The 27,065-nt window shown below is 37.5% G+C and overlaps 1 protein-coding gene and 1 long non-coding RNA gene across 2 annotated transcripts; both read right to left on the bottom strand.

Moving 5' to 3' along the window:
* On the bottom strand, positions 58 to 10,576 carry LOC109235033. Its single transcript, XR_002069297.1, has 3 exons — positions 10,322 to 10,576; positions 7,684 to 7,741; positions 58 to 336 (listed from the first exon to the last, which is right to left on the bottom strand). It is a non-coding gene; the product is annotated as an uncharacterized LOC109235033 (long non-coding RNA).
* LOC109234360 (ABC transporter F family member 4-like) lies at positions 10,904 to 14,843 on the bottom strand. The gene is made up of 2 exons (XM_019400327.1): positions 14,699 to 14,843; positions 10,904 to 13,401 (listed from the first exon to the last, which is right to left on the bottom strand). Exon 2 carries the CDS (start codon positions 13,387 to 13,389, stop codon positions 11,212 to 11,214), a length of 2,178 nt encoding a protein of 725 aa, XP_019255872.1. The 5' UTR covers positions 13,390 to 13,401; positions 14,699 to 14,843; the 3' UTR covers positions 10,904 to 11,211.

Genomic DNA, 27,065 nt, shown 5'->3' with positions numbered 1-27,065 from the left:
CCAAAACACAGAAACTCTGCTTTTTGCAAAAGAAAATAACTTTCAACACATTTCCACCATTTAAATAACAATTGTGCAGCTGTGCTTGTTCTACACATACACTCTTTGAGAACTATGAAAGGCAATATCAGATATAAAATCCTATTATTAAACATATTTACTTCTCCACTTAAACATATATGAAATAGCAGATTCTTTGTCCGCTATTTCCGGGGGATGATAGCAAACTTTGACATACATTAGAGCCACCACAAGATTGGACAAATATTCTTTAAACTAGAGGTAGATACTGCTTAGACTGCAGTCGCAACCTCTTCCGGTACTCCAGAGAATATCCTGCAGCAACTCAGCAATATAAGTACGCATCAAACAGAGAATATCAAACTCCTATTCTGAAGTCTGAACTAATACATCTTTCAACAGTTTCAAGCAACAAACAACAACAACATACTCCATATAATCCCACAAGTGGAGTCTGGGGAGGATATTGTGTATGCAAACCTTACCCCTACCTTGTGCGGATAGAGAGGCTGTTTCCGATAGACCCTCAGCTCAAGGAAAGCAAAAACGTAGCATAATAAAAGGAATACGATAGCGAAGAAGACATGTCGAGAGAAGCAGTAACTACGATAAGATAATAAGAAAACCGAAGCAGAAGGACTCTCAAGTAGTAATAGAAATCTAGACATAAGGAAATACGAGATTAAAACTAGGGATAATTTCATAAAAATACAATCCGTGTAGGTGCTTTTCATCTGCATAGCCATTATTTTAAGTTTTCATCCATATAGCCCATGAAAGTTTCACAATATGACATCATCATCTGGATATAACTTTACAAATCTCTATGTGATTTTTTATTCTTTGCACACAACCAACTTAAATCGATCATATACATTCCTATTGCAACTACAACAATGCAAACCAACTATAATGCAACTTGAAAAAAATTTAAATTTTCTTCTGTCCCAAGTTCTAAATAACAGAAACAAAAGAAATAAAAAATAATAATTGAAAAAAATTGTTACAAATTCGCAATTTGGCAGAGAAATTAAAAAAAAAATTGACTTTATACATCTTGTTCGAGAAAAAGTAAGAAAAAATTTGATTTCATTTTTAAGTCCACATATGTTGTACATGTATAAAAATGTATAACTTAGTATAAACTCGTATATGGAATATATAATAATGTATTCCAGTATTTCACCAACACAAAAAAGCAAAATTAGCTTTAACTGCACATGTGAAACAGGAACTTACTTCAAAGAGAAAGACCACTGCACCAAAGTCGAACAGAAATCGCGAATAGAAAGAGTAATGTTGTATAACACTATTTACACACCTAATATACAACATTATACAATATTATACACTTATTATAATTTTGTATAATGCTGTATAATATTGAATAATGATGTATAATGTTGTATACGAAAACTAAATTTCACCTTCAATTTTCTTTTTCAACTGGTATGATTCTCAAAACCAATGTTAATCATGTTCAATCAACCCAATACTCTAGATTCAAGTAACTAAAAGCTTTTTCAATATTTTTAGCGTCACCCAAATAATTTCACCGATATTAATCAACACCCATGTGATTTTTCCACCAAAATACATCTTCCTCAGGTCTATTAAAAAACTGCATAAATTGGAATAAGCTTAAAATCTCAGTCCAGAACTTCAATCTTGAAGAAATTTCAACAAAAATCAAGAATCCAGTTCGGCTTTTTCAGTCCAAAATTTCAATCTTGAAGAAATTTCAACAAAAATCAAGAACCCAGTTCTTTTCCCAATTTACCTCACCAAATTCGTTCTCAAAGAGTTGCAAAGTAGTCCAACTGAACCAAATCTCTAGGTTGAAGCTTCTTGGACTATTATCAATTAATTTCAATAGCACCCACTCGAATTTGAGCATGATTCTGTCATAAATGTTCAAATCTGAAAAGCTTCTAACTCCCTCAAACTAATTTTTGGTTTGGATATCAAAATCTTAACTTCATAACAAACTTAGGAGAGGTGGCCGCTGGAGTGGAGAGAAAAAGAGGAGAAAATGTAGAAGAGATGAGTGAAGATTGTTTGGGTTAAACATTGAAACTTTTATTTCAAGATATATACAATATGGGCATCAGCGTGTAAGATCCCAAAATATGGGCTCTTTATGGTTATAGAACTGGGTCGGGTGATATGCAGTGTAATTGTTTCTTAAAACTAGTACTACTGATACAGAAAGGCAATTTCAACAGTTTCAAGTAGGGGTGGCAAAATGGTTAAAAGAAAACAGTTAACCACCCATATTATCTACTAAAAAATGGGTTGGATAATAAACTTTTTAAAAACGGGTCAAATATGGATAAGAACCATATTATCCATTTAGAAAATGGATAACCAATGGGTAACCAATGGGTAACCAATGGATAATCAATGGGTCTAACTTTTACATTTGTAAAGCCTCAAATTGGGGATTACTCAAGTTAGGGAGACTAAGACTTCTCCCAAAAGTGAACATATGCAAGAAGTCATGGAAATATGGGTAAACCATTTTTATCCATATTAAATATGGGTCGGGTCGGATAGTTTGTCCATTTTTTCATTACCCGTTTTCGATCCGAACCGCCCGTTTGCCACTCCTAGTTTCAAGCATGAACAAGAAAAGACAATATGGACCTGTACACTACTAGTATCACCACATTCTCTGTCCCACTAATGAGATAATTGTCATGTTAAATTGGGCTGTGTACGATAGACCCTTGTGGTCCGGTCCTTCTCCGGACCCCGCGCATAGCGGCAGCTTAGTGCACCGGGCTGCCTTTTAGTCAACTAAAAATCAACTTTTCGATGAAATTTATAGTAATTCCGCCTTCATCCCATTAATGTATGACATGATTTAATTGAAATAGCAGTTCAAGATGCTTATTTGAATTTTGTATTATGCCAGCAAAGTTGAAAAAAAATATTAAAATACCTATAAAACAGCTAAAATGGCAGAAAAAATATTTCATCAAAGACTAACTTTTGATTAGTTAAATTCATTTAAATTCTTGCAATTTGAGAAAACTGTATAAAATAATTGAAAGGTGCCCAACATTTCAAGACATTCCAAGATAAAAAAAGATAGTTATATGGATTGAGACAGTGAAGAAACACATTATTCTTAGCCGTTAGAATGCAAATATAAATGAGATGGATATAGGAATTATAAGGTGAATCACACAACTGGAACCACAACAAATGCCAAAGAACAAAAACAACTAACTATTTATCTTGCGGAAGATCGTGGGTTAACTAGCACACAATCACACACAAAGCAAATAGAGAAGAAAAATCAACACACGGATTTAACAGGGTTCGACTAAGCCTAATCCTCGGGGCAAAAGCAGAGAGAGTTTTCCATTATGAATGAGAAGAAAAGCACAATACAATCTATAGAATACTCAATTACAACCCCTATATATAGATCTCAAATAGTCCCAAACCTATAAGAGAAAGGTTTCCCAATTTGACAAGGACTAGAGGTTTTTCTTTCCCAAATCTATTAGGACAATGAGTTTTCCCAAACCTGTAGGGATTATGGGTTCCTAAAAATAGAAGGAAATAATTCAAGCCACAAAATAACAAATCTTCCCCTTGGCTTGAATTCTCTTTATTAACAGGAACAACGTCTCTCTACCTTGCTCTCAGCCCTCGTGAGGGCTCTACCCATTGCCGCACACATCAACCAAGTCTAGGCAACGCCTAAACTAGTTAAGAGACTTAATCTCTTCAGCCATAGCACTAATTCGCCGATTTGGTTCTGTACCCGGAATAGCTTCTGGATAGCTATAACACTCAAACGCATCAACGGTCTCTGCAACTACCAAAGCAAATTCCACAGGATTCATATATCCGAGAAGATTCTCATCAACTATGTCTGCAAATCTTTGCGGTCGGTTGATCACACTCTTCTCTCTGCCTGTTGCAATGCTATATGGTTGTTGCGCAGGTGCATCAAAAATATCATCTTGATCAATATTTTGCACCTTCTCCACTTCGTCTATTTTAGAACTACTGGGCTGAGCTAGTAGAGATTCAGTTTCTAGCTCTATGCTCTCACTGACACCACGATCTGCTTCTGCTATTGCCTTCTCCCTCTGACTGTCCAATGACGTAGATTCATTGAATGTTATATCCATATTGAAAATTAGCCCTGGAGTCTTTTGATCTGTGCACCACAACCTATAACCTTTCACTCCAATTGCATACCCTAGAAATATGCACTTCTTTGCCCTCGGCTCAAGTTTTCCATCCCTTACATGAGCATAAGCAGGACAACCAAATATCCTTAAATTTGAATAATCAACGGGCGAACCGGACCATACCTCAAAAGGAGTTTTGAACTCAATAGCTGTGGATGGAGATCTGTTGACCAAATAACAAGCTGTATTGATTGATTCAGCCCAAAAATCCTTGCTAACACATGAATGTGAAAGCATGGTGTGTGCCCTATCACAAAGCGTTCTGTTCATATGTTCTGCAATACCATTTTGTTGTGGTGTCCCGACACAAGTGCGGTGTCTCACTATGCCCTCTCTGCTGCAGAAATTATCGAACTCAGAATTGCAAAATTCAACCCATTTTCATTTCGAAGACGCTTAACTGTTCTTTCCGTCTGCCTCTCAGCCATCGTCTTCCATTTCACAAATGTCAGAAATTCCTCATCTTTTGTTTTCAAAGAATACACCCACACCATCCTTGAGTAATCATCAATCAAAGTCATAAAATACTTGGCACCACTCTTGGAAGAAACTCTACTTGGACCTCACAAGTCTGAATGTATATAATCTAACTTGTCTCTGATCTTGTGCTCGGCCTTCTTGCTGAACTTTACCTTTGTCTGTTTACCAAACACGCAATGCTCACAAAAATTCAAAACTTGATTTTGGTACCCATTCAGCAAATTCTACTTACTCAACAAAGACAATCCCTTATCACTCATATGACCAAGTCGCAAGTGCCACAACTGAGACTGATTCAGATCACTTTTTCCAGAAGCTACAGCAGCTTCCCCTTCAACTATACTGGCCTGAAGATGATACAATTTATAATGCAGTTTATCCTTCATGAGTACCATGGAGCCTTTGTACACTTTAAGTATTCCATTCTCGAAATGAAACTTATACCCTTGATCATCCAAAGTTGAAAGATAAATCAAATTTTCTCTTTATCCGAGGAGCATGCCAACACTCAATGTTTCTGATAATTTCATCGAACATTCTCAATCTGATGTTACCAATCCCTTCTACTGGTAATGGATTATTATCTTCCATGTAGACAGTGTCACTTATCTGCTTGTAAGTTGCAAACCAATTTTTGTGTGGACACATGTAGAAAGTAGCACCAGAATTAAGAACCCATGAATTTTGCTCATGACTAGAACTCGCGGCACAGACTTCCCCTACATAATCACTATCATCGGAATTATTGCTAGTGTCAACAACATTTGTCGAATTATCTATTTTCTACTTCCCTCTTTTCTCCTTCAGCTTAGGACAATCTCTTTTGTAGTGACCTTGCTCTCCGTACTCATAACAATTTTGCTTCCTTACTCTAGACTTTGATCTGGCGGTTGGCGTTCTCCTGTTAAAGTCCTTTTGTTGTGTTCTTCCTCTAATCACAAGACCCTCACCCTCAATTCTGCTGTCTGGAAAGCTCTTTTTCAACTCATTAGATTTTAATGCATTACTAACATCTTTCAGTGAAATGCTGTCTTTCTCATATAGCAGCGTATCAGCAAAGTATCATAAGAAGGTGGTAAAGAACATAACACAATCAAGCCTGATCCTCACTCTCAATTTTGATATCCACGTTCTTGAGGTCTATTATATTATATTAAACTCATCAAGGTGAGTTTTAACAGGTGTGCCTTCGTTCATACAGAGATTGTATAACCTCTTTTCCAGGTAGAGGCGGTTTCTCAGCAATTTATTAGAATATAGATCTTCCAGCTTCTTCCATGCCATTGCTGCAGAAGTTTCTTCAGCAATTTTCCGAAGAACGCTATCTGTAATGCTCATAAAGATCGCACTCAAAGTCCTCTCCTTCAGGTCTTCCTTCTTTGTCTCTGTCATCTCTTCAGGAAAATCCTCATCAATTGCCTTCCATAACCCTTGTAACATCACGAATGATTTCATCATAATCTTCCATAGACTGAAACTAGAACTCCCGTCAAATTTCTCTAATTTGTACTTTGTTGAAGATGATAAAGACATCCTAATGCTAGATTATATATAGAAACCCGAAACTTGCTCTGATACCAATTGTTGCGGAAGATCGTGGGTTAACTAGCACACAATCACACACAAAGCAAATAGAGAAGAAAAATCAACACAAGGATTTAATGAAGTTCGGCTAAGCCTAATCCTCGAGGCAGAAGCAGAGAGAGTTTTCCACTATGAATAATAAGAAAAGCACAATACAATCTATAGAATCCCCAACTATAACCTCTATACATAGATCCCAAATAGTCCCAAATTTATAAGAGAATGATTTCCCAACTTGACAAGGACTATAGGTTTTCCTTTCCCAAATCTATTTGGACAATGGGTTTTCCCAAACCTATAAGGATTATGAGTTTCCTAAAAATACAAGGAAATAATTCAAGCCACAAAATAACAATTTAAATTAGTCAAGTGTAAGTTCGTTTTGCTGAATTTCTAGAGCAACATGTCCTGAGTTTCAGACATACTAACAATGACGCCCTTTAGCTTTAATAACCACACAAATATGCCTCACCAAACTAACTAAGTACTCTCTCCGTTCACTTTTACTTGTCCACTATAGACTTTGCACACCTCTTAAGAAATAATAAATGAAGTGCATAATTTACCACGATACCCATATTAAAAAGCCCAATATGACTTCTACATCATTAAATGACGTGATTATGAGGGTGTTTGGCTAAGCTTATAAGCTGGTCAAACTGGCTTATAAGCACTTTTTGGCTTATCTACGCGTTTGGTAAAATGAAAAGTGCTTATAAGTCAAGTGCTTATAAGCTAAAAATAAGCCAAAAGCCATAAGTTGGTCTCCCCCAACTTATCAAATTTCAGCTTATAAGCACTTTAAGTTTGACCAAAATATTTACTATTCTATCCCTAAAATACTTCTTTTTAAAACAAAACTCTTCGTATACTTAGTTCTTTAGCTGCATAGTATTAATTTCAGCACTCTTATCCAAACACATAGCTGTTTATTTTTTAAATCAGCTTCAGCACTTAAAATTGCTTTTCAGCACCTAATGCTTATCAGCTACTCTAAATCAGCTAAGTCAAACGGGCTCTATGTCTAAAAACACCAAACTAATGACTCACCTTTTTATCAAAATATTCCAAAGTGATCTTTAGCATGAATCCAAACACTAGTGTGTATTCAAGATGTCAATACAACTGGATTTTCAAGCCAGACAAAAATATAATACTGAACTAAGCCATTCTAGCAACAAAAAGAAAGAAAAAAGAATCATTTGGACAGGTTACCAATTTATGAACAACAGCAGCATACTATGAATCCGACACTCGAGACACAGGAAGTAGAAAGGTGTGGTTTGCAACTCTAGTGGTTCACATTCTCTTTAATATCAACTAGGAGTTACTTTATATTTTTGTTCCTTTTCTTTTTCCCATAACAGATAGCAACAATGAATACCTCCTACAAGCCCGATTGCAACAAGATAAGGCTCTTGTCCTGTGACTGCAACCAATGCCTGTAAGGACAATAACAACAATTCTTTCCTGTAAGTAGTGGAGTACGAGAAGGCGAAAGAAATACAAGATCAATGAGAGAATTTTCTAAGGTTATTCATGAATTAGCATTGATTGATTTACCACTTCATGGGGATACTTTCACATGGTTTAAAGGAGAAAGTAACCATTGTGCCTCGAGGTTGGTAAGATTCTTAATATCAGAAGGGTGGGATGAGCAGTTTAAGTTGATTAAGCAAAAAGTCCTTCCTAGACCGACTTCAGATCACTGCCCTATTCTGTTGGAATGTGTTGACTGGATTAAGGGAAAAGGATATTTCAAATTTGAGAATATGTGGTTTGAACACGCGCAATTTGCATACATGGTTGATAACTAGTGGAAATCATACAATATTCAATGCAAGCCTGATGCTGTCTTAGCAAGAAGTTGATGTTGCTGAAAAACGGCATTAAAAGGTGGAATAAATAAGTGTTCGGAAATCTGGAGGAAACAAAAAAATGAGGCACTCTCAAGACTAGAAGAGTTGGATCATGGTGGTCTATTTAATCAGAATGAAGAGCAAATGGTGGCAGAAAGGAGTTCTTTTAAAAAAGAGCTTGAGGAAATCTTTTATTCTGAGGAAATTTCCTAATGACAAAAATCTAGATGTCTATGAATCCAACAAGGTGATAGACATACAAAGTTCTTTCACAAACAAGCTAATGCTCATAAAAAGTATAAGAGACAGATTAGTGATTGATAGGGAGTTAGTGGAAGATGAGAAGATTATAAGAGATCATATCTTGGGATTTTATGAGAAACTTTTCACAGAAACTGAAGCTTGGAGATTAGTGTGGAGTAGGGGTGGCAAACGGGCGGGTCAGGCCGGATATGAGTGGGTCAAAACGGGTAGTTTAAAGAAACGGATAAATTATCCGACCCCACCCGTATTTGAGACAGATAAAAAACGGGTTTATCCGGCGGATAATATGGATATCCATGGCTTCTTAAATATGATCGCTTATGAGAGAATTCCTAATCTTCCAAACTTAAGGAACTCCAATTTGAGGCTTTACTAATGTAAAAGTTAAACACATTAGTTATCCATTGGTTATCCATTTGGTTAACCATTTTCTAAGTTGATAATATGGTTCTTTATCCATATTCGACCCGTTTTTAAATGGTTCATTATCCAACCCATTTTTTGATGGATAATATGGGTGGAAAACTGTTTTCTTTTAACCATTTTGCCACCTCTAGGACTGTGGAGAGATGAGAACTTGAACAAATTGTCTAATGAAGAAAGACACTGGCCTAGAGACCATTCACTATGGAAGACGTAGAGAAGGTACTTAAACTCTGCAAAGGGGACAAGGCACCTGGCCTGGATGGTTTTCCCCAGCCTCCAATCGTCTCAGAAGAGAAGACTAAGCTCAGACGAATTGCAGTCCGCCCCGACCCCTCCTTAGTGACTTTGGTCGGGAAAGGGAATAGGACAATAAATAGAGCTTTGGCTCAGAATTAGACCTTCTGTAGACGGAACTTCAGACTTCTGGATAGCCGGAGAAAGCCTAGACCAAAGGTGCCTAATAGCCTAGCCAGATTCTTTCATAAATATTGGAATACAGTGAAGAACGATGTCTGAGATACAGTAGAGTTTTTTTTTTTTTTTTTTTTTTTTTTTTTTTTTTTTTTTTTTTTTTTAAATCAAGAAGGTACATTTGCAAACAGTTTTAATTCTACTCTCATTACATTGAATACCTAAGAAAAAGGGAGCAAAGGAGATAAAAAGACTTTAAACCTATTAGCCTTTTGGGAAGAATTAATAAGATAATTGCTAAGGTGTTGACAGAAAGGCTCGAGTTGGTGATTGATAAACTAATTTTAGCCATCAGAATGCTTTCATAAAGGGTAGACAAATAGGTGATGCTGCTTTGGTGGCCAATGAATGTGTGGAATACTTGTTCAAAAGAGGAGGCAGGGGTGTGGCTTGCAAGCTTGATCATGAGAAAGCCTATGACCGTGTAAATTGGCCATGTTTGCTGAATGTTCTGAGACAAATTAATTTTGGTGAGAAGAGCTGAAGATTTTGGATGGATTAAAGGCTTAAATGTTGGAAAGATTGGTGAGGAAAACTTGGTCATATCACATATCTTATATGCTGATGATACTTTACATTTGTGTGAAGCTGAGAAACAACAGTTTCTATATCTCACAGGGATATTGTTGAGTTTTGAAGTTTTAACTGGCTTGAAAGTTAATTTAGAAAAAAGTAGTATATTCAGCATAAATACAGAGCAAGTGTTGGAGAAATTGCATATATAATGGGATGTAAAGTGGAGAATTTCCCACTGTAAATTTAGGCCGCCATTTACAACAAAAATAATAAACCCAGTAGTGTATGCACACCTTACCCCTACCTTGCGAAAGGTAGACATGCTGTTTTCGATAGACAACAAGTAGTAACAAAGAATGACGAGAGGATCTGGCAAGGAGTTCTCAATAAATGTGCAGAAAAGATGGTTTCATGGGAGAAACAATATCTGTCCTTTGGGGGCAGACTCACTCTAATAATAGTGTAGTAGATGGAGTTCCAACTTACTTGATGTCTTTATTTCTGATTGTGAAGTCTCAAGGCAGTGCTGAGATCTAATCCTGAATATTTGTGGAGTGTCCTGGGTAATGCCTCACAGTGTTCGGAGTTTGTTGGTGAGCTGGCAGAGCCAAAGAATAGCTAAAAGACAGCAGCAATTTTGGAGAACTATTCCGTTATGCATCTTTTGGACTTTTTGGCCGGAAAGAAATAAGAGATGTTTTGAAGGACAAAGAAGACATATATCTCTAGGATTAAGAACAAATGTCCACATAATTTGTATTTCTGGTGAAAGGGTAGTATTTTGGAGAATGTAGATCATATTTGGACTTTATTGAGATGCTTGGAAAGTTATTGTAACTGGCTATTTGAGCCTTCTTTCATGTACTTTTGTGTACCATCTTGGTACTTTATCTAATGAAACCTCTACCTTAAAAAAAAAATGGAGTACGAAAATCTTAAATTGCAGATTTTAGAAAAACAGTAGGTACAAACAAAGATCATATGTTCATACTCCAGTAATTCCAGTATAATATCATTCATGTTACAAAACTAGAAAGTGAGATTATAAAACCTGTCCTCGGATCCATAGAAACAAAACAGCATACATATTAGTGCAAGTTGAAGATGCAAATTGAGGCAAATCTGACAGACCTAAGACCAAGAGGAAAAACAGATTGAATAAGAAGCAAAAATCAATGTTCCTGACATTATTGCCTGTGAGGCAAACCATAAAAAGAAATAGATAGAATATGACACAGTACATATAACTTAGTCGCTATGTTCTTCTATATCCGCAACAGAAGATTACACTCCCTCAATATGAAGTCGAAAAGAAAAGGTTCAAAAAAATGAACAAAGAACTCAAGATATCACAGTAGAATAAACCGGTTGCAACATCAATCATCAACCTCTTCCCTGATTTCCCTTACAAGTTCTTCCTTGTACTCATCAAATGTACCAGGGAACTTTTCAACAGTTCCATTCTCAACTACCCAAATTTCACTTCTTTCTTCATCGTCACAAACCCTCGATATGAGCCTAGAGTCGTGACTGACTAACACAACTCCACCTGTGAATTCATCAAGTGCATCTGCCAAAGCATCAATACTCTGCATATCCAAATGGTTTGTTGGCTCATCTAATAGCAAGATGTGAGGCTTCGACATGGAAATAGATGTGAACACAACTCTAGCTTTTTGTCCTCCAGACAACTTTAAAATGGGGGTTAGATGGTTATGGCTGGGAAGTCCAAATTTTCCGAGCTTTGCACGGACAGCTTCTTGCTTACTAGGTCCCTCCTGATCTGGATGAAGACGAAGAAGGTACTGGACAGGTGTTTCATCCATTGTGAGAAGATCAACAAAATGCTGAGAGTACCGTCCAATCCTCAACTTTTGACTCCTGCGGACTTCACCCTCTGAAGGAACTAAATCACCTGCGAGGAGGTTGAGCAAAGTCGATTTCCCTGCTCCATTGGGCCCAACAATAGCGACTCGGGTCCCCATATCAATTCCAACATCAACATCAGAGAGCCTAAAGTCTGGTCGATTAGGGTAACTGAAGCTGACCTCAATTAGCTGAAGAAGTGGAGGTGTCAGTTCAGTAGGCTCGGGGAAGTGGAACTCAACGGTGTAGTCCCTCCACTTCTGAGGGGCTTCAGGTGGAGTTTCATCTTCATCAACCCTATCCTTGCCCTTTTTCTTTGATTCTTTGGCAGCTACAAATTTGGCTCGGTCTTTTACCTTCTCCTGTTGTGCTCGATTTCCAGATCTCTTGGCAGCTTTTAACTGCTTATCATAAATCTCAAACTTCTTGTTCATCTCTTTGCGACGTTGTTCATATCCACTTTCAAAACCATCAAAGTTACCCCGATAGAAGTGCAGTTTCATGTCATGGAGATGAATAATCTCATTGCAAACAGTGTTCAGAAAGTCTCGATCATGTGAAACAACAACCAGAGTTTTCTTCCATCTGCACAGGTACTCCTCTAACCATAGTACAGCCCGAAGGTCAAGATGATTAGTAGGTTCATCCAACAGCAATAGAGTAGGCTGAACAAAAAGAGCCCGTGCTAGAGAAATTCTCATTCTCCAACCACCACTAAAAGACCGGGTAGCACGAACCTGCATTTCCTTAGTGAAACCCAGTCCAGCAAGAATTTTCGATGCTTGGGCCTCAGCAGCATCTGATCCCATCAGCTGCAACCTTTCATACAGTTCAGAAAGTTTTTCTCCAACGTCATCATCCCCATCAGCATCATCTTCATTCTCACCAACAGATGCAGCAGCATTCTGTAAAGATGCAGCCTCTTCTCTGAGCTTGATGAGTTCCTCGTTAGCTGAAACAACAGCTTCAAGGGCAGTCCTATCATCGCCAACTATCTCTTGTTCAACCAAAAGTACATCAATGTTTTTTGGTACTGGAATTTTCCTCCAAGCAAGGAGCTTTAGTAGGGTGGACTTGCCCTTTCCATTGGGACCAACTAAACCATATCTCTTCCCATGAGATATCTTAACTGATGTGTTCTTTAAAAGTTCCTTTCCACGAGCTGCTACAGAGAAATTCTCTATAGTTATATCCTTGACATTTGCATCAGCATCATCTTGACCTTCAAGAACAGACGCCCTGCTACCGATAACAACAGTAAAAGCATCATGATCATCCCTAAGTGCCTCCTTTTTGGCCACCTCAGCTGCCTGAAAAGCAAGCACGTCCTTCTTTTCGCGTTTCTTCAGCTCTTTATAACTTATGGAGGTATCAAGTGGACCTGTTTCATTCCTTCTATGCCTTCTCAGTTCTTCCTCTTCTTCAGGGAGAAGCACATCTTCCTCATCATCAGAGGGAGGAAGATCAATACCATCAGTGTAAGCTGACGCTTTTGGAGCTGCTTTAGGCTTGGGCTTACTAGCACCAGTGCCTGAAGATCCTTTGTTGGGCTTCTCAGGCTTCTGGTCCATGCTGGCAAGCATGGCAGAGACAGAAAGCTTCTCCTTTTTCCCTTCCTTGGAGCCATCTTTGCTGCTTCCCTTAGCCTTCCCGCTAACACCAGCCTCATCTGTTTTTTTCTTCCCCATTGTATTTACTATCTGTTGTAACCAAAGATAGTGATTAGAAAATGTGAACAAATAGATCGTCAATACACCAGTCAGCTCAGCCAACTGACCAAAAAACAAACACATCGAGAATAGTAATTAAGAAGCTTCGCACAAAAGACTAAGCAACTAGCAAGAAATTGGAACAGTAGCATAAATAGAAAAGAAAGAAGCATAAAATCACATTGAAAGAAGTCAGAGACAGAATGGCAATAAGAAGAGGTCATAGTTTAGTGAACCAGAAAAACAACAAGCTTAAGGTTATTATCCAGACTCAAACACTGGAACATATGTTATAGGAAAAGAGAGAGAAACGCAATGACATATCTAATAATTCCAAAAGCCAAAGGATTGTTGGGACACCGTAACAGCAAAACCAATCAATTAAAAACTTTAGGGAACATTTGTTTCGCACAGATTTGCACATTACGTTAACCAACAAAGAAGACCAGAAGGTTCTGGTATAATATTTCAATTATACCCCTGCCACATTCTCCTTAGTACATAACTAAAACAAATGTTGAGACCAAATACAAATATTACTTTTGTTTACTCCGAGTTGAATCTCAGCTATATTAAGTCCAAAGGAATCTAAAAAATAATGTACACTTTTTATCCTGAGAAGAAGAACCAAGGCTTCTTCTAGCTTCATCCAAGATTGATTAACCAATCTACTATGCCCACAATCCCAAACTAGATGGAATAGGCTACATAAATCTTCTTTATCCATTCAACTTCAACATATCCATCATAGATTCATAGTAAACTATTTTTATCGATCAATTTGAAATTCCTGAAAGCACTTTCGTCCCAATTTGGAATCAATAAGTATGCGCGCACACAAATGTGGGGGTGTGGGGGGGACAGACAAATTTTTAAAAAATAATCAAAAAAGAAAAACAAACAGATTAAACAAACCAAACCATGGCAAAGGGTAAAATAAGCTAAAACTACCAATATTAATATAGATATCTCATCTTTAATAACGCTCCAAGAAAAAACTAGCAGAAAGTTATTTAAAAATGAAAACTCATCTTAGTAGCGTTATTCATAATTCTTTTACTTGTTTTGTTAGTGTTCGACAAATTTAATTAGTAACACTCATAACACAGATTAAAGCAGATGTCTTTCTTCATACAGTGGGAGCAGCCACAGTGAATCAAAACCCAATACATAATTCATAATCTATATCAGTAAAACCTAATTCACAAAGAGGAATTATTAAAAGTCGGTTTTAAAAAAATTAAAAAACGAAAAATCGGGATGTATACATAGTAGAGAAGAAGCTTACGTTTTTTGAATTCGCCGGAAAAGAGAGATCGCCGCCGAGGAGGTCGCGGAGATATGAGCAAAGGTCGTATAGACGATAGAGTGGTGGGAGTTTAATGAATTGTGTATTGCGCTTTTTTTTTTTTTTTTTTTTCCTTCTTTGTGTCTGTATAAGCGAATCAGATTCTTATAAGGGTTTTTAGATTAAAATTAGGCTAAGTTTTTTGTATATATTTCAATGAGAAAATCACAACAAACATTATTTTTCTTTACTTTAATTAAATTTCTTAATCTTTTGTAATTTGGCACATATTTTGACTTAAGCTGGCAATTTTAGGCCCAATCGGCTCAATCCGCCCAGCTCGGCCAAATTTTCACGGGTTAGGTTAATATGTAAAGAAAAAATTCGTGACTTGTTATAAATAGAATTTTATTTACGATGAATATCTATATTTAGAGAGATTCTAGAGTTTATTACTTGGTGGCTAAGTCACTTTCTCCCTATAAATAGAGAGGTTCTATTCCATTGTAATTCATCTCATATCAATAAAAATTCTCTCTCTACTTTTCTTTGTAATACTCTTCTTGTTCTTTTATTATTTCATAACACGTTATCAGCACGAGACTCTAACCAATTGAGTAGAAGCTTTGGGATTGAGCATAATCATTGTCAATTATTCCATGAACTTCCTTCATGATTAAATTCTAGATTTAAGGTAAGTATTTTACCGTATTTTTCTCTTATATTCTATACTTTGATTTTAAATACAAGCAAAGAAAATAAATTTTGATTATTACTCTAATGGAGTTAGTAAGAAACTATAACCACTCGAAGTGGTAAAATTTCTATGTCTTGCCATGATCAAAGTCATGTATGATTGTGAGCACAAGAATTGAAACCCCGTCCCATTGAATTTGCTCCATTCTCATTCCCTTAAGAGAATGTGATAGCAGTATGTAATGCGTCTGAAAGAAGACAAATTTATTACCATGAATCAATAGATGTGGACGTGGCAATAGACGAAATTATAATCGTCATCATTATGATAATGAGAATAATAAGGATTCTCAAAATAATCCTTCACTATGTGAAAGTAATATTTGTCATCGATTTGACATGAGATTTTGTAAAGCACATATAGATGATTATAGTCCATTCATGATGTGAATTTGACAACATCTGATTTTCAAATACATATTCATTCTTGGAAGAACATGAACGTGCTAGTGGTAGTGAATATACCACACTCACCTCTAGAAGGAGGTTTCAGATGATATAAGAAAATAATGTCATTATTATGGCATAAATGGTCATTGGTCACGTACTTATTGTACGCCAAAATATTTTGGCATTGTGATTATTAAAAGACAGCGATAATGCAAGAAACAGAACTTGCATATAATTTTGACCATAACCATAATGGTATAACTTTCTCTTTAAAAGAGATATTCACCATATGGATGTTGATGAATATGTGGTAGTACCAAATTAATTGAGAGCTCTGGAAGAGCCAATTATTACTATTTTGGAGAAACACAATTGATTACCAATAAGGTATTGTGTTGTAGTAAGTCTCAAAGAAACTTATTCAGTTTTCAAAGTATACGCGAAAGCGATTGATTATATTGAGACTATAAATAAAGGAAAGATTTAATATCTTCTATTACTACAACTTGTAGCGGGATAATATGTATGTGAAAAGCTACCCACTTTATTCTCCAGTTTGTACTACACAAACAAAAGAATGCCACAATAAAGAGAAGTTTATTGATATAAAAACCTATATCATAATAAACTTGGAGTTTATTGATAATTGCACACGTCATGGTGTAAATCTGAAGTTTATCAATATTGATAATTTATTCAGTTGGCATAGTTGGTTTAGCCATATCAATTCAAGTATGATGTGCAAAAATAAAAGAGAATTCACATGGGTAAATATTAAAGAACCAGAAAGTTCTTTACGAATTCTCTTATGTTGCTTGTTCTTATTAATTAATAGATCAACTGAAATTGGAATTGAATCCCATAAATGCTGGAAATATCAAAGGTGAATATGGGCCCATTCACCTGCTATGTATACCACATAAGATGCATATATGATATGGTTACACGTGCAATTATTATTAACCCGCAACCTAGCTGGTGTGTGCGAGGTAACTTGCTCAATAATTTAATTTCGAGCATAATTTCCAGATTTCCTATTCAAAAAGTTAATCTTGATAAGTTGGTTTACATCACAGTTGGTTTGGCAAAATGATTTATTGAGTGCCTCCACTTAATAGCTAAACTATTGCTTATGAGAACAAACTTTTGTATATCAGTTTGATATACGTTATATACGAAAGTATATTATTTTCTCCCTTCACAAGTGGTTCATGGTCAGGAACCAAATAATTCCATCTCATTATTATTGATGTGCGGTGTATATTTTGATTAACACCATAACGCACAAAGATGGATTTTTAAAATTGAGGAAACAAGTTAGTTTTTCTAACATGAGGGGAAGACAAGATACAACAGTTGAGAAAAAGTTACATGGAATGAATTATCATTTATACATCTAGATTCTCAAATAAAATATTATGAACTTGAAGTTCATAAAAAGATAATTCATGTGCAATATATTGCAAAGCATGTCAGACGCATTTGCTGACCCAAAGAAAGTAACTATATTCTCATTGCAAATGCTCATATTAAGTCCTAGAAGGACAAAGTCTATGGTACGCTTAAAGCGTATAGACAGATCAGTTTCAAATAAACTTCTTAATAAAGAAGATAAACAAATGACCAAAATGATCATAATAAAGAAGGCAAGTGATCTAGAAGATCACATGACATAATACTTCATAAAATCTCAGGAGAGATTCAGGTACATGAAAATATGAATGAAGAGATCCCTATGGCATGTCTTTATGAAAATAAAGCTGTAACCGATATAAAATATTCGTCGACGACATCTATGAAAGTGCTAAGTATAGATGAGAATCTTAAGTCTGTCGAATACAGACACAAAAATATTGGCCAAATAGAAGAGATACAATTCAAATAGAATTGGTTTCATATGAAAGACATGTAGTTTTGAACATGTAGTTCAAACACTTGAAAATATAAGTCAATGGTATGTGCAATTAGTTTTCGATAATATGATAGCAAGAGTTTTCACCTCTATATGAAGATATTGAACTGACGATTCCAACAAGATCATATGAAGACAATTCATCTCTATCAAGAATGATGATTTCAAGGTGCAATATATTCATTCAAGTTAATATGGCTGATTTGTTCATCAAATCTCTACCAAAGATCTTTTGAAGATGGTGCACAAGATTGGAATGCAAATGCTCAAGGATGTGAATTGATGCTCTCATCAGGGGGAGTTAATACGCGTTGTACTCTTTTTCCCTTATAAGGTTTTGTCCCACTGGGTTTTCCTTGGAAGGTTTTTAACGAGGCAACCAAAAGGCATATTGTAGATATGTGTACTCTTTTTCCTTCTCTACAATTTTTTCCCACTGGGTTTTATTATAGTTAAGGTTTTAACGAGGCACATTATCTGTTGAATAGACATTCAATGGGGAGTGTTATAAATAGAATTTTATTTATGGTGAATGTCTATATTTAGAGAGATTCTAGGATTCATTGCTTGGTGTCTAAGTCACTCTCTCCCTATAAATAAAGAGGTTTTATTCCATTGTAATTCATCCCATATCAATAATAATTCTTTCTCTACTTTTCTCTATAATACTCTTCTTCTTCTTTTATTATTTCATAACATGAGTAAAATAATTGTCAATAAGAATTGAAGTGCTATGATAAAGGTAAAAATAGCATGGGTTAGCCAGTTTTCGTATTGGTAATTGAAAAATAGTCAGTCTTTACAAAATCATTGAAAAATAGCCACTATTTTAGCTGAAACACGGAAAATTCCAGCATAATATGCTAGATTTTGGAGCTCCTGCATATAAACTTCCATCATATTATGTTGGAAGTTCAACACATTATGCTGAAATCTCATAGGTAAAAAAAAATTCGACTCCAGCATATTATGCGGAATTTTTTCCCGATTTTATGGGTGTTTTTGTTCAGATTTTATCTTTGCACGAAAAATTGGTTTAATTTCGATTATTTTTTATCACGTCCCAAACCTGGGGAGGACCCGGTGCCATACTCGGCCCGAGCGTACCACTTTGTAATCGTAAACTGTGGAGTGGTATCCCTCAACATGGGCCGATGAGGCCTACCTGCAAGCTGATAATACCAATCAAGGTAGACGGGGCCATGTTCTAAATCATCTTAAAATAATGTGTCTCTCATCTGAAGGTAAACATGCTCAAAAGCTCATACACATAACTATGCATGCCAATGTAAACGACCCGACTGGTCGTTTTGAGCAATTTCGTCCGGTTCAGCAGTTTGAGATCATGAGTAGCTTCATATTATGTGTATCGACTTGCGTGCATGGTTGGATTCTATTTTTCCGAATGAATCGGAGTCTATTTGGAAGAAGGAATCTAGTTTGGAAGCTTAAGCGGTGAGAATTGACCGAAATTTGACTTTTGAGTAAACGGCTCCGAAATGAGTTTTGGATGATGTCAGTAGCTTCGTGTGGTGATCTCGGACTTAGACGTGCATTCGGGTTTGGATTTGGAGACCCATAGGGTAATTTGAGGCATTTAGGCGAAAGTTGAAGAAGTTGAAGTTTTGAAAATGGAGAGGTTTGACCCATAGTTGACTTTTGTGTTATCGAGGTCGGAATGCGATTCCAAAAGTTGTAAAAGCTCCGCTATGTCATTTGGGACTTGCCTACAAAATTTGGTGTCGTTTGGAGTTGCTTTGATATGCGTTTGGTTGCAATTCTAGAAGTTCTTAAAGTTCATAGTGATTTTCATGCGTTTTGGCATCCGATTCGTGGTTCTAGAGGTTATTTTTGTGTTCGCAAGTGAGTTCGTGTTATGTGTTCAGACTTGTTTGGGTGTTTGGTTTGGAGCCCCGAGGGCTCGGATGAGCTTCGGAAGCGTTTCGGAGTGTTTGGAAAGAAATTTTTGATTTTTCTGCTGTCTGATCTCGCATTTGCGACCACCGCTTTTGCGGTATTGTATCGCATTTGCGAAAATGGCTGGGACTAGCAGGCTTCGCATTTGCGAAGCCAGTCTCGCAAATGCGAAAAATGGTCTGCGCATGGAAGTTCGCAATTGCGAACATTTGGGCCGCTTTTGCGAAGGTCCCTTCTTCGCATTTGCGAAGTATTTATTGCAACTGCGATAATGTCATGATTCTTCAGGCTTCGCATTTGCGAAGATTTCTTCGCTTTTGCAAGTTCGCATTTGCGAACCCAGTGTCGCAAATGCGACATCTGCAGCCTGCTAAAAGCTGGGTATTCCGAGTTTTTGCTTCATTTTCATATTTTTGAACCCTAGGTCCAAGAGTGGGCGATTTTGAGAGAGGATTTTCATACCAAATCATTGGGTAAGTATCTTTAATCAATTTTCAACTATATTTTGTGATTATATCATAGATTTAACATCAAATTCATAAGAATCTAAAGGAAAATTTTGGGAAAAATTATGAAATCTTTCAAAAATGTAAAATGATGATTTGAAGGACCAAATGGTATCGAAATTTGATAAATTTTGTATGGGTGAACTCGTATTGGAATGGGTATTCGGTTTTTGTAAGTTTTGTCGGGTTCCGAGGTGTGCGCCCGGGGAGTGTCTTTTATTGACTTTTGCAAATTGTATAAGAATCATAGCTTTGTTAATTGAAATTATTTTCTCTTGCATTGTTTGATGTATTCAAATCGTTTTTGGCTAGATTGAGTCGAGCATTGATGAATTGGTAAAGGAAAAAGCTAAATCGAGTATTGAATTGGCCGGATTGAGGTAAGTATCTTGCCTAACCTTGTGTGGGGGACTCCCCCCTAGGATTTGAGTCTTCTATGCTAATTGTAGTCCGTGCACGCGAGGTGACGAGTGTGTGCTCGGACTTATTTGTGGAGAATTTGTCTTTAGGGTTCTTATATCCTTATGTTCATTAAGTGGGAAGCTTTCCGATATGATTGAGTTTCCTAAGTGCTTATTTTACCTCTATATGCTCCATTCGATGTTGTTAGCTTTCCTCTAATCCTTACTTGTTACTCGACCCTTAATTGCCTTAATTGAAGTGATTGTCCTCCTTATTATTTTGTTATTTCTTAATTGTGAATTCCCCTATGACCCCGTGCATACATGCTATGTGTCCCAAGTGTTGTGGTTGCCGGTGTAGTTATCACGTGCCTTATATGTCTTGTTGTTTTGTAAAGGTTGTTGTGCTTTTTGGTTTTTTCGTGATTCTCTTATTGCCGTGTACTCATACTCTTGGTGGTAGAGATCCTTGTGATTGGGTTGTTGAATTGTTGTTGTTGTTGTTGATTTTGAACTATGTCTGGTTGTTGATATGTTGAGGAGGAATAAGTGAGAATTGATATTGTCTGGTGGGATCGGGTTGCACGCCGCAACAAGGAGTAATAAGGGTGGACAGGTGGGATCGGGTTGCACGCCGCAACAGGAGGAATAAGGGTGATATATATTAAGGAATAATAAGAGTGGACTGGTGGGATCGGGTTGCACGCCGCAACAAGGAACGTGCAACAAGGAGTAATAAGGGTGAATGATCATGTTGTCACTGATATGGTGATATATATACTAGTTACTCTTATTGTAACTTTTAAGGAGGAATAATGGAGGATTAGTGGGATCGGGTTGCACGCCGCAACAAATATATACTATTTACTTTTATTGTATTTGTTACGGAGGAATAAAGGAGGATTGGTGGGATCGGGATGTGCGCCGCATCAATATATATGCTTATGTATTCCTCTTTGACTGTACAAGTTATTCGGTGGTTTTACATTTCATTTAAGATTTGGTTATAGCTGAATACTGAGAAGACCCTAGTTTATCTGTTTAAGACCTTGACAATTTGTATTTCGGGTTTCACTGAGTAGTAGGACTGGGTTACTGGCATTGAGTTGTTGACTTGCCGTTGTACCTTGAATTCCTTCCCTGAAACTATTACTCTGATGAATTAAGTTTTAAATTAAATTTATTACGTTAAATCATTTCCTCCTGTCCTGTTAAGTTATTAGCAACATCGTGATTTAAAATAAAGGAATTAGTATTACACTGCTATATATGACTTTTAAATTTGAACACGCCGTGTATATATACACCTTTCAATAATTCAAATTCCTATAAATATTATGTTTTATTTCAATTGGTTTCTCAATTAAATTTTCCTTAACCCGATGATGTAGAATCTTACTTAAAAGGAAATTTCTACTAAGTTTTAATTTTATTAAAATCCTATATTAAATATAATAGTTCATTCGAAGTTGTATTTTATTTGAAAAGGGTATTTTCTTTATTCAAATGATTTCTAAAAATAACTTCACCTTTTCTTGTTGATTTCCTAATTGGTTTAGAAGTTGTAATCTACTTTATATTATATATATGAGACTCCTTGAAGATCTTTATTGCATTGGTTATGGACCCTATGTACTGAGTAGCATGAGGATGATGTTGTGCAAAGTGAGATAGAAATATGTGGGCACAAGGTGCCATGTGTACTAAAGGCGTGGAAATTGATATTATGGCATGAAACACCGAGGATTGAGATGGTCCGGATTGTGTATTAGAAATGATGTGATTGATTGAGTTGTCATCGCCATCTTTGTTTGAACATATTCTTACTTGTCCGTGTCCCAGTTATGTTGGTGTTAAACTACTTGGTTATCGTTCGTTGCTATCCGTGTTTCTCTTTATTGTCTCTACTGCTTGTAGACTTAATTTTTCCCTGTTATTGATATTACTTTGTTATCTTTATCTTGGTAGTTCATTATCATATCCTGTTCAATTTATTTGACTAGTAGGTGTCTTGACTGTTCCTCGTCACTACCCCACCTAGGTTAGTCTTGATACTTACTGGGCACCGCCGTGGTGTGCTCATACTACACTTCTATGCATTTTTTTTTGTACAGATCCAGGTATTTGGTCGGAAGTAGCTGTGCGGATTATCGCGGTGGAGACTCAAGGTAAACCTGTTGCTGCGTTCGCAGGCCTCGGAGTCACCTTCGTCCTTACTTATTTCCATTTGTTCCTTTTTATTCTGGAACAGTGATGTATTTATTATGTATAACTACTCCTAGAAAGGCTTATGACTTGTACTGCCGGTTTTGGGAATTGTAATTGTCCAGAGTTATCTAATTTGAAGTTAGTGAATATCAATGTTATTTCTGTAAAGGTTAGGCTTACTGATAACCAGGGATTTTGATACATTCTATACTCCTTCTTGCTTATGTTTTGATTAGAAATTTGTACAAAATAGTCCCAAAAGGCTCACAAGTTGTGCTTGATTGCAGGTTTGATCAACTAAGTGATAAGATGTCAAACGTCAGCACAAAAAGGAGTGAAACTTGCACAAGTACCAAGACGAGACAAAGCTCAGGCAAAACAGGGCCAATGCGGCCGCACACCATTCTGTGCGGTCCGCACAAGTGAGATTCAGAGAGTTTGATTTCCAGGCCAACAGGCAATGCGACCGCATGAGATTTACTGCGGTCCACATTGGAGTCATTGCGGCCGCACTCGATTAAGTACGGTTCGTAGAACCAAAGATCAGTGAGGTGCCAGTTTTGGAGATTGAAGCCAATGCGGTCCGCGCTCCATTTCATGCGGACCGTACTAGAAGCCACCGCGGCCGCACTCGATTCTGTGCGGTCCGCATTGCCTGAATTCTGAGAGCTGGAATTTTATGTCAAGAGCCCTAGTGCGGCCGCACGTGATTTTGTGCGGTCCGCACTAACCCCGCAGGGGTATTTTTGTCCAGATTTTTTAGCTTAGTATAAATAGCTTCTTTTCCATTTTTAGGTGAAGCAGATAGATTTTGTATTGAGATGCGCTCGTGACTTCCATTTCTTTAGCTATTTTGGGCAATTTTATCTTCATTTCAACATTGAATCTTCTAGTTTATCTTAGCAATTAAAGAATATGAGTTTTTCTTCATCTATTTCTTTGTTTTCTTCTCTAATTACGAGTAGCTAGACCCATCAGCTAGGGTTGTGTCTCAACCCTAGTGTGGGTAATTGATGGGTCTTGTATTTTAGAGCTTGATTGACTATGGGTGTTTGATATTTGGGCTAATTACATGTTTAATTGCTAAATTAGTGGTTGCAAACACTAGAATTAGGCTCTCTTGAGAAAGAGAGCCTAAGTCTCTAGAATTAGTCCAACAAGGAATTGGGGAGTACTCAAGAGAATTGATAGCCCCAATTAAAGGGTTAAACCGACAGATCGTAATACTCGACTTGATCCTCAATTGCTTGTGCAAATTCGCATACCCAATTGGTTTTGAGAAAGTCAATTCGGGCAAAATCACTCAAACTACCGAGAGGTATAGAGTGAGTAGAATCGAGCAATGGTTATATCATACTCCCCAAATGTGCCAATCTAGTTTTAGACTCAAGATTCCGTCAATTGACCACCTAGGCGAAAGTCACTACCCTAGTGCTCTTTAATCATTTGAACAACTTGCAATAGTTTAATCCTAGCTTATAGTAGTTTAATTGAGCATTGTAGTTTATAAAATTAGAACCATAATTAAAACCCAAAAATGTTTACAAGTGCAATTTGGAACACATACACGACTCTAAATTAGATAGATACCCGACTCCAACTTCTAGCTCTCTGTGGAAATCGTTCCCGATCCTAAATTGGGTAAAAGCTGCTTCGACCCTTTCCCGCTACTTAATAGTAGTAAAGGGTTGGCCTTGATCAACTTTTTGGCGTCGTTGCCGGGGAGCTAACGGTTTTGGCTATCTATCTAAATAGATTTGTGTTGTGTTCTTCTTTCTTTCTTTGTTACTAATTTGTTTGTGTCAATACTTCAGGTACAAAATGGCATTAAATGCTAATGACCCTCTTGGAAACGTGATTGCGGGGGAGGAGGTTGAAGACAATGGAGATGAAGAGGTGCCTCTTGTACCTCAAGGACAACGTAGAGGCCGCCAGGCCAATGCAAATGAAAATATTCCAGACCCTCCTCCGCCACCTCCAAGAGTGGCTCCTAGAGTTCTTCCCAACCAAGGCTATGCGAGTGCAATTGTTCTGCCCCGGATTCAGGCAGCCAATTTTCAAATAACCAACGTGATGCTGACATTGTTGGAGCAGTGTGGGTACTTCACGGGTGCTCCCACTCAGAATGCTTACAAGCATCTCAAGGGGTTCGTGGATACCTGTTGGGGGAGCAAGCAAACCAATGTGTCCGAGGATGCACTTCGATTGAGGCTTTTCCCATTCTCACTTAGAGGGAAAGCATTGGATTGGCTTGAGCGACTTCCCAACCATTCCATCACAACTTGGGATGAGTTGGCGGATAAGTTCATTGCCAAATTTTTCTCACCAGGGCACATGGCAGCACTACGGGATGAGATCTTAGCCTTCAAGCAGGAGCCCACCGAGCCACTGCACGAGATTCGGGAGAGATATAGAACTATGGTGAAAGAATGCCCAACAATGATATGACGGAGAATATGTTGCAACAAACTTTCTACCTGGGCATCAATACAACAAATCAATGCATAGTGAATCAACTTGCTGGGGGTAATTTCATGAAACTGACGTATGATGAAGCTTGTGCCATTCTTGACGAGATGGCTGACACATCCTCCGCTTGGCAAAGTAGAGCCAATGTGCCCCAGGGTGACCCCACGGTCATTCATTTGCACAAAGAATTACATGATCATGGGCAGGCGATAGCTGAGTTGACAACAACCATGAACCAACTAGCAAAGGCACAGTTGCAACAAGTCCAAAATCCTCGCCAAGTGAATGCCATGGAGGGTGTTAACATGCTTGTAAACAATAGAAGACAGAGAGGTCAACAGAACCAAGGGAATTCGGATCAATTTGACAATGATTGTGGTGGATTCCAAGATGATTGTTATGATGGGCAGAACGAAGAGGTGCAATATGTGAATAATTACCAAGGCCAAAGAGGCAACTCTTCTAATCAACAACAACAATGGAGATCCCAGGGCAATTGGGGTAACCAACAACAAGGCAACAATAATTGGAACAATCAACAACAAGTGAACAACAATTGGGGAAATCAAAATAACAATCGGAACAATCAGGGAAACTGGGGCAACAACAACAATTGGGGTGGAAACAACAACAACCAGGGTGGATGGAACAATAACCAAGGAAATCAGGGGCAAGGCTTTCAAAGGCCCTCAATGTAGCAAACCGAGCAATCCACCGCCTTTTCCATCCCAGGGTCCTAGTTCTTCCAACAATGAAATGGGTAGAATTGAAATGATGTTTGAACAGATGATGAAAAAAATGCTGACTCCGATGCGCAATTGGCTTCTCATAATAATTCAATTAGGAATTTTGAGGTCCGGCTAGGTCAAATCTCGCAGTCTTTGAATACTCGCCCTAAGGGGGCTCTACCGAGTGATACGGTAGTGAACCCGAAGGGTGGGAACAATCATGTTATGGCGGTAACTATAAGGAGTGGAAGAGGCGTGATGTGAATGCCTCCAAACAAAAGCAAGTTTTGGGTGATGAAGTTGAGGTGCAAGAAGATGAAGTTCCTTTGGTGGTTGAGAATGTGGTTGATGAAAATATGAATCAAGAAGTGAGGATTGATATTCAAGATACCGAGGTGGAAACGCAAAATGACGTGAACCCGTCTAGGGAGCACGTAATAGACATGCCGGAGCCGGTTGCGCCAAAAGCCAAGGCACCCTTGCCTAGGCCACCTCCACCTTATCCTCAAAGGCTAGCCAAGTAGAAAAATGAGAATCAGTTCAAAAAGTTCATTGACATGATGAAGAGCTTATCCATCAATGTGCCTTTGGTGGAGGTTTTTGGAGAAAAGTTCCTGGTTATGCTAAATTCATGAAAGATTGGTTACAAAGAAAGATCCATGGACTGTGAAACTATCAAGATGACCACCAAGTTAGTGTANGATTTTATGGGTGTTTTTGTTCAGATTTTATCTTTGCACGAAAAATTGGTTTAATTTCGATTATTTTTTATCACGTCCCAAACCTGGGGAGGACCCGGTGCCATACTCGGCCCGAGCGTACCACTTTGTAATCGTAAACTGTGGAGTGGTATCCCTCAACATGGGCCGATGAGGCCTACCTGCAAGCTGATAATACCAATCAAGGTAGACGGGGCCATGTTCTAAATCATCTTAAAATAATGTGTCTCTCATCTGAAGGTAAACATGCTCAAAAGCTCATACACATAACTATGCATCGACCAATACGTAAACCGACCCGTACGTGGTTCGTTTGAGCTAATTTCCGGTCCGGTTCAGCTAGTTTGAGATCAGTGTAGGT

The sequence above is a fragment of the Nicotiana attenuata genome, chromosome 11 (genome assembly GCF_001879085.1).
Source record: "Nicotiana attenuata strain UT chromosome 11, NIATTr2, whole genome shotgun sequence".
Lineage (NCBI taxonomy): Eukaryota > Viridiplantae > Streptophyta > Magnoliopsida > Solanales > Solanaceae > Nicotiana > Nicotiana attenuata.
Note: the sequence above shows the minus strand (reverse complement) of the source record. Positions and strands in the feature narration are given on the sequence as shown.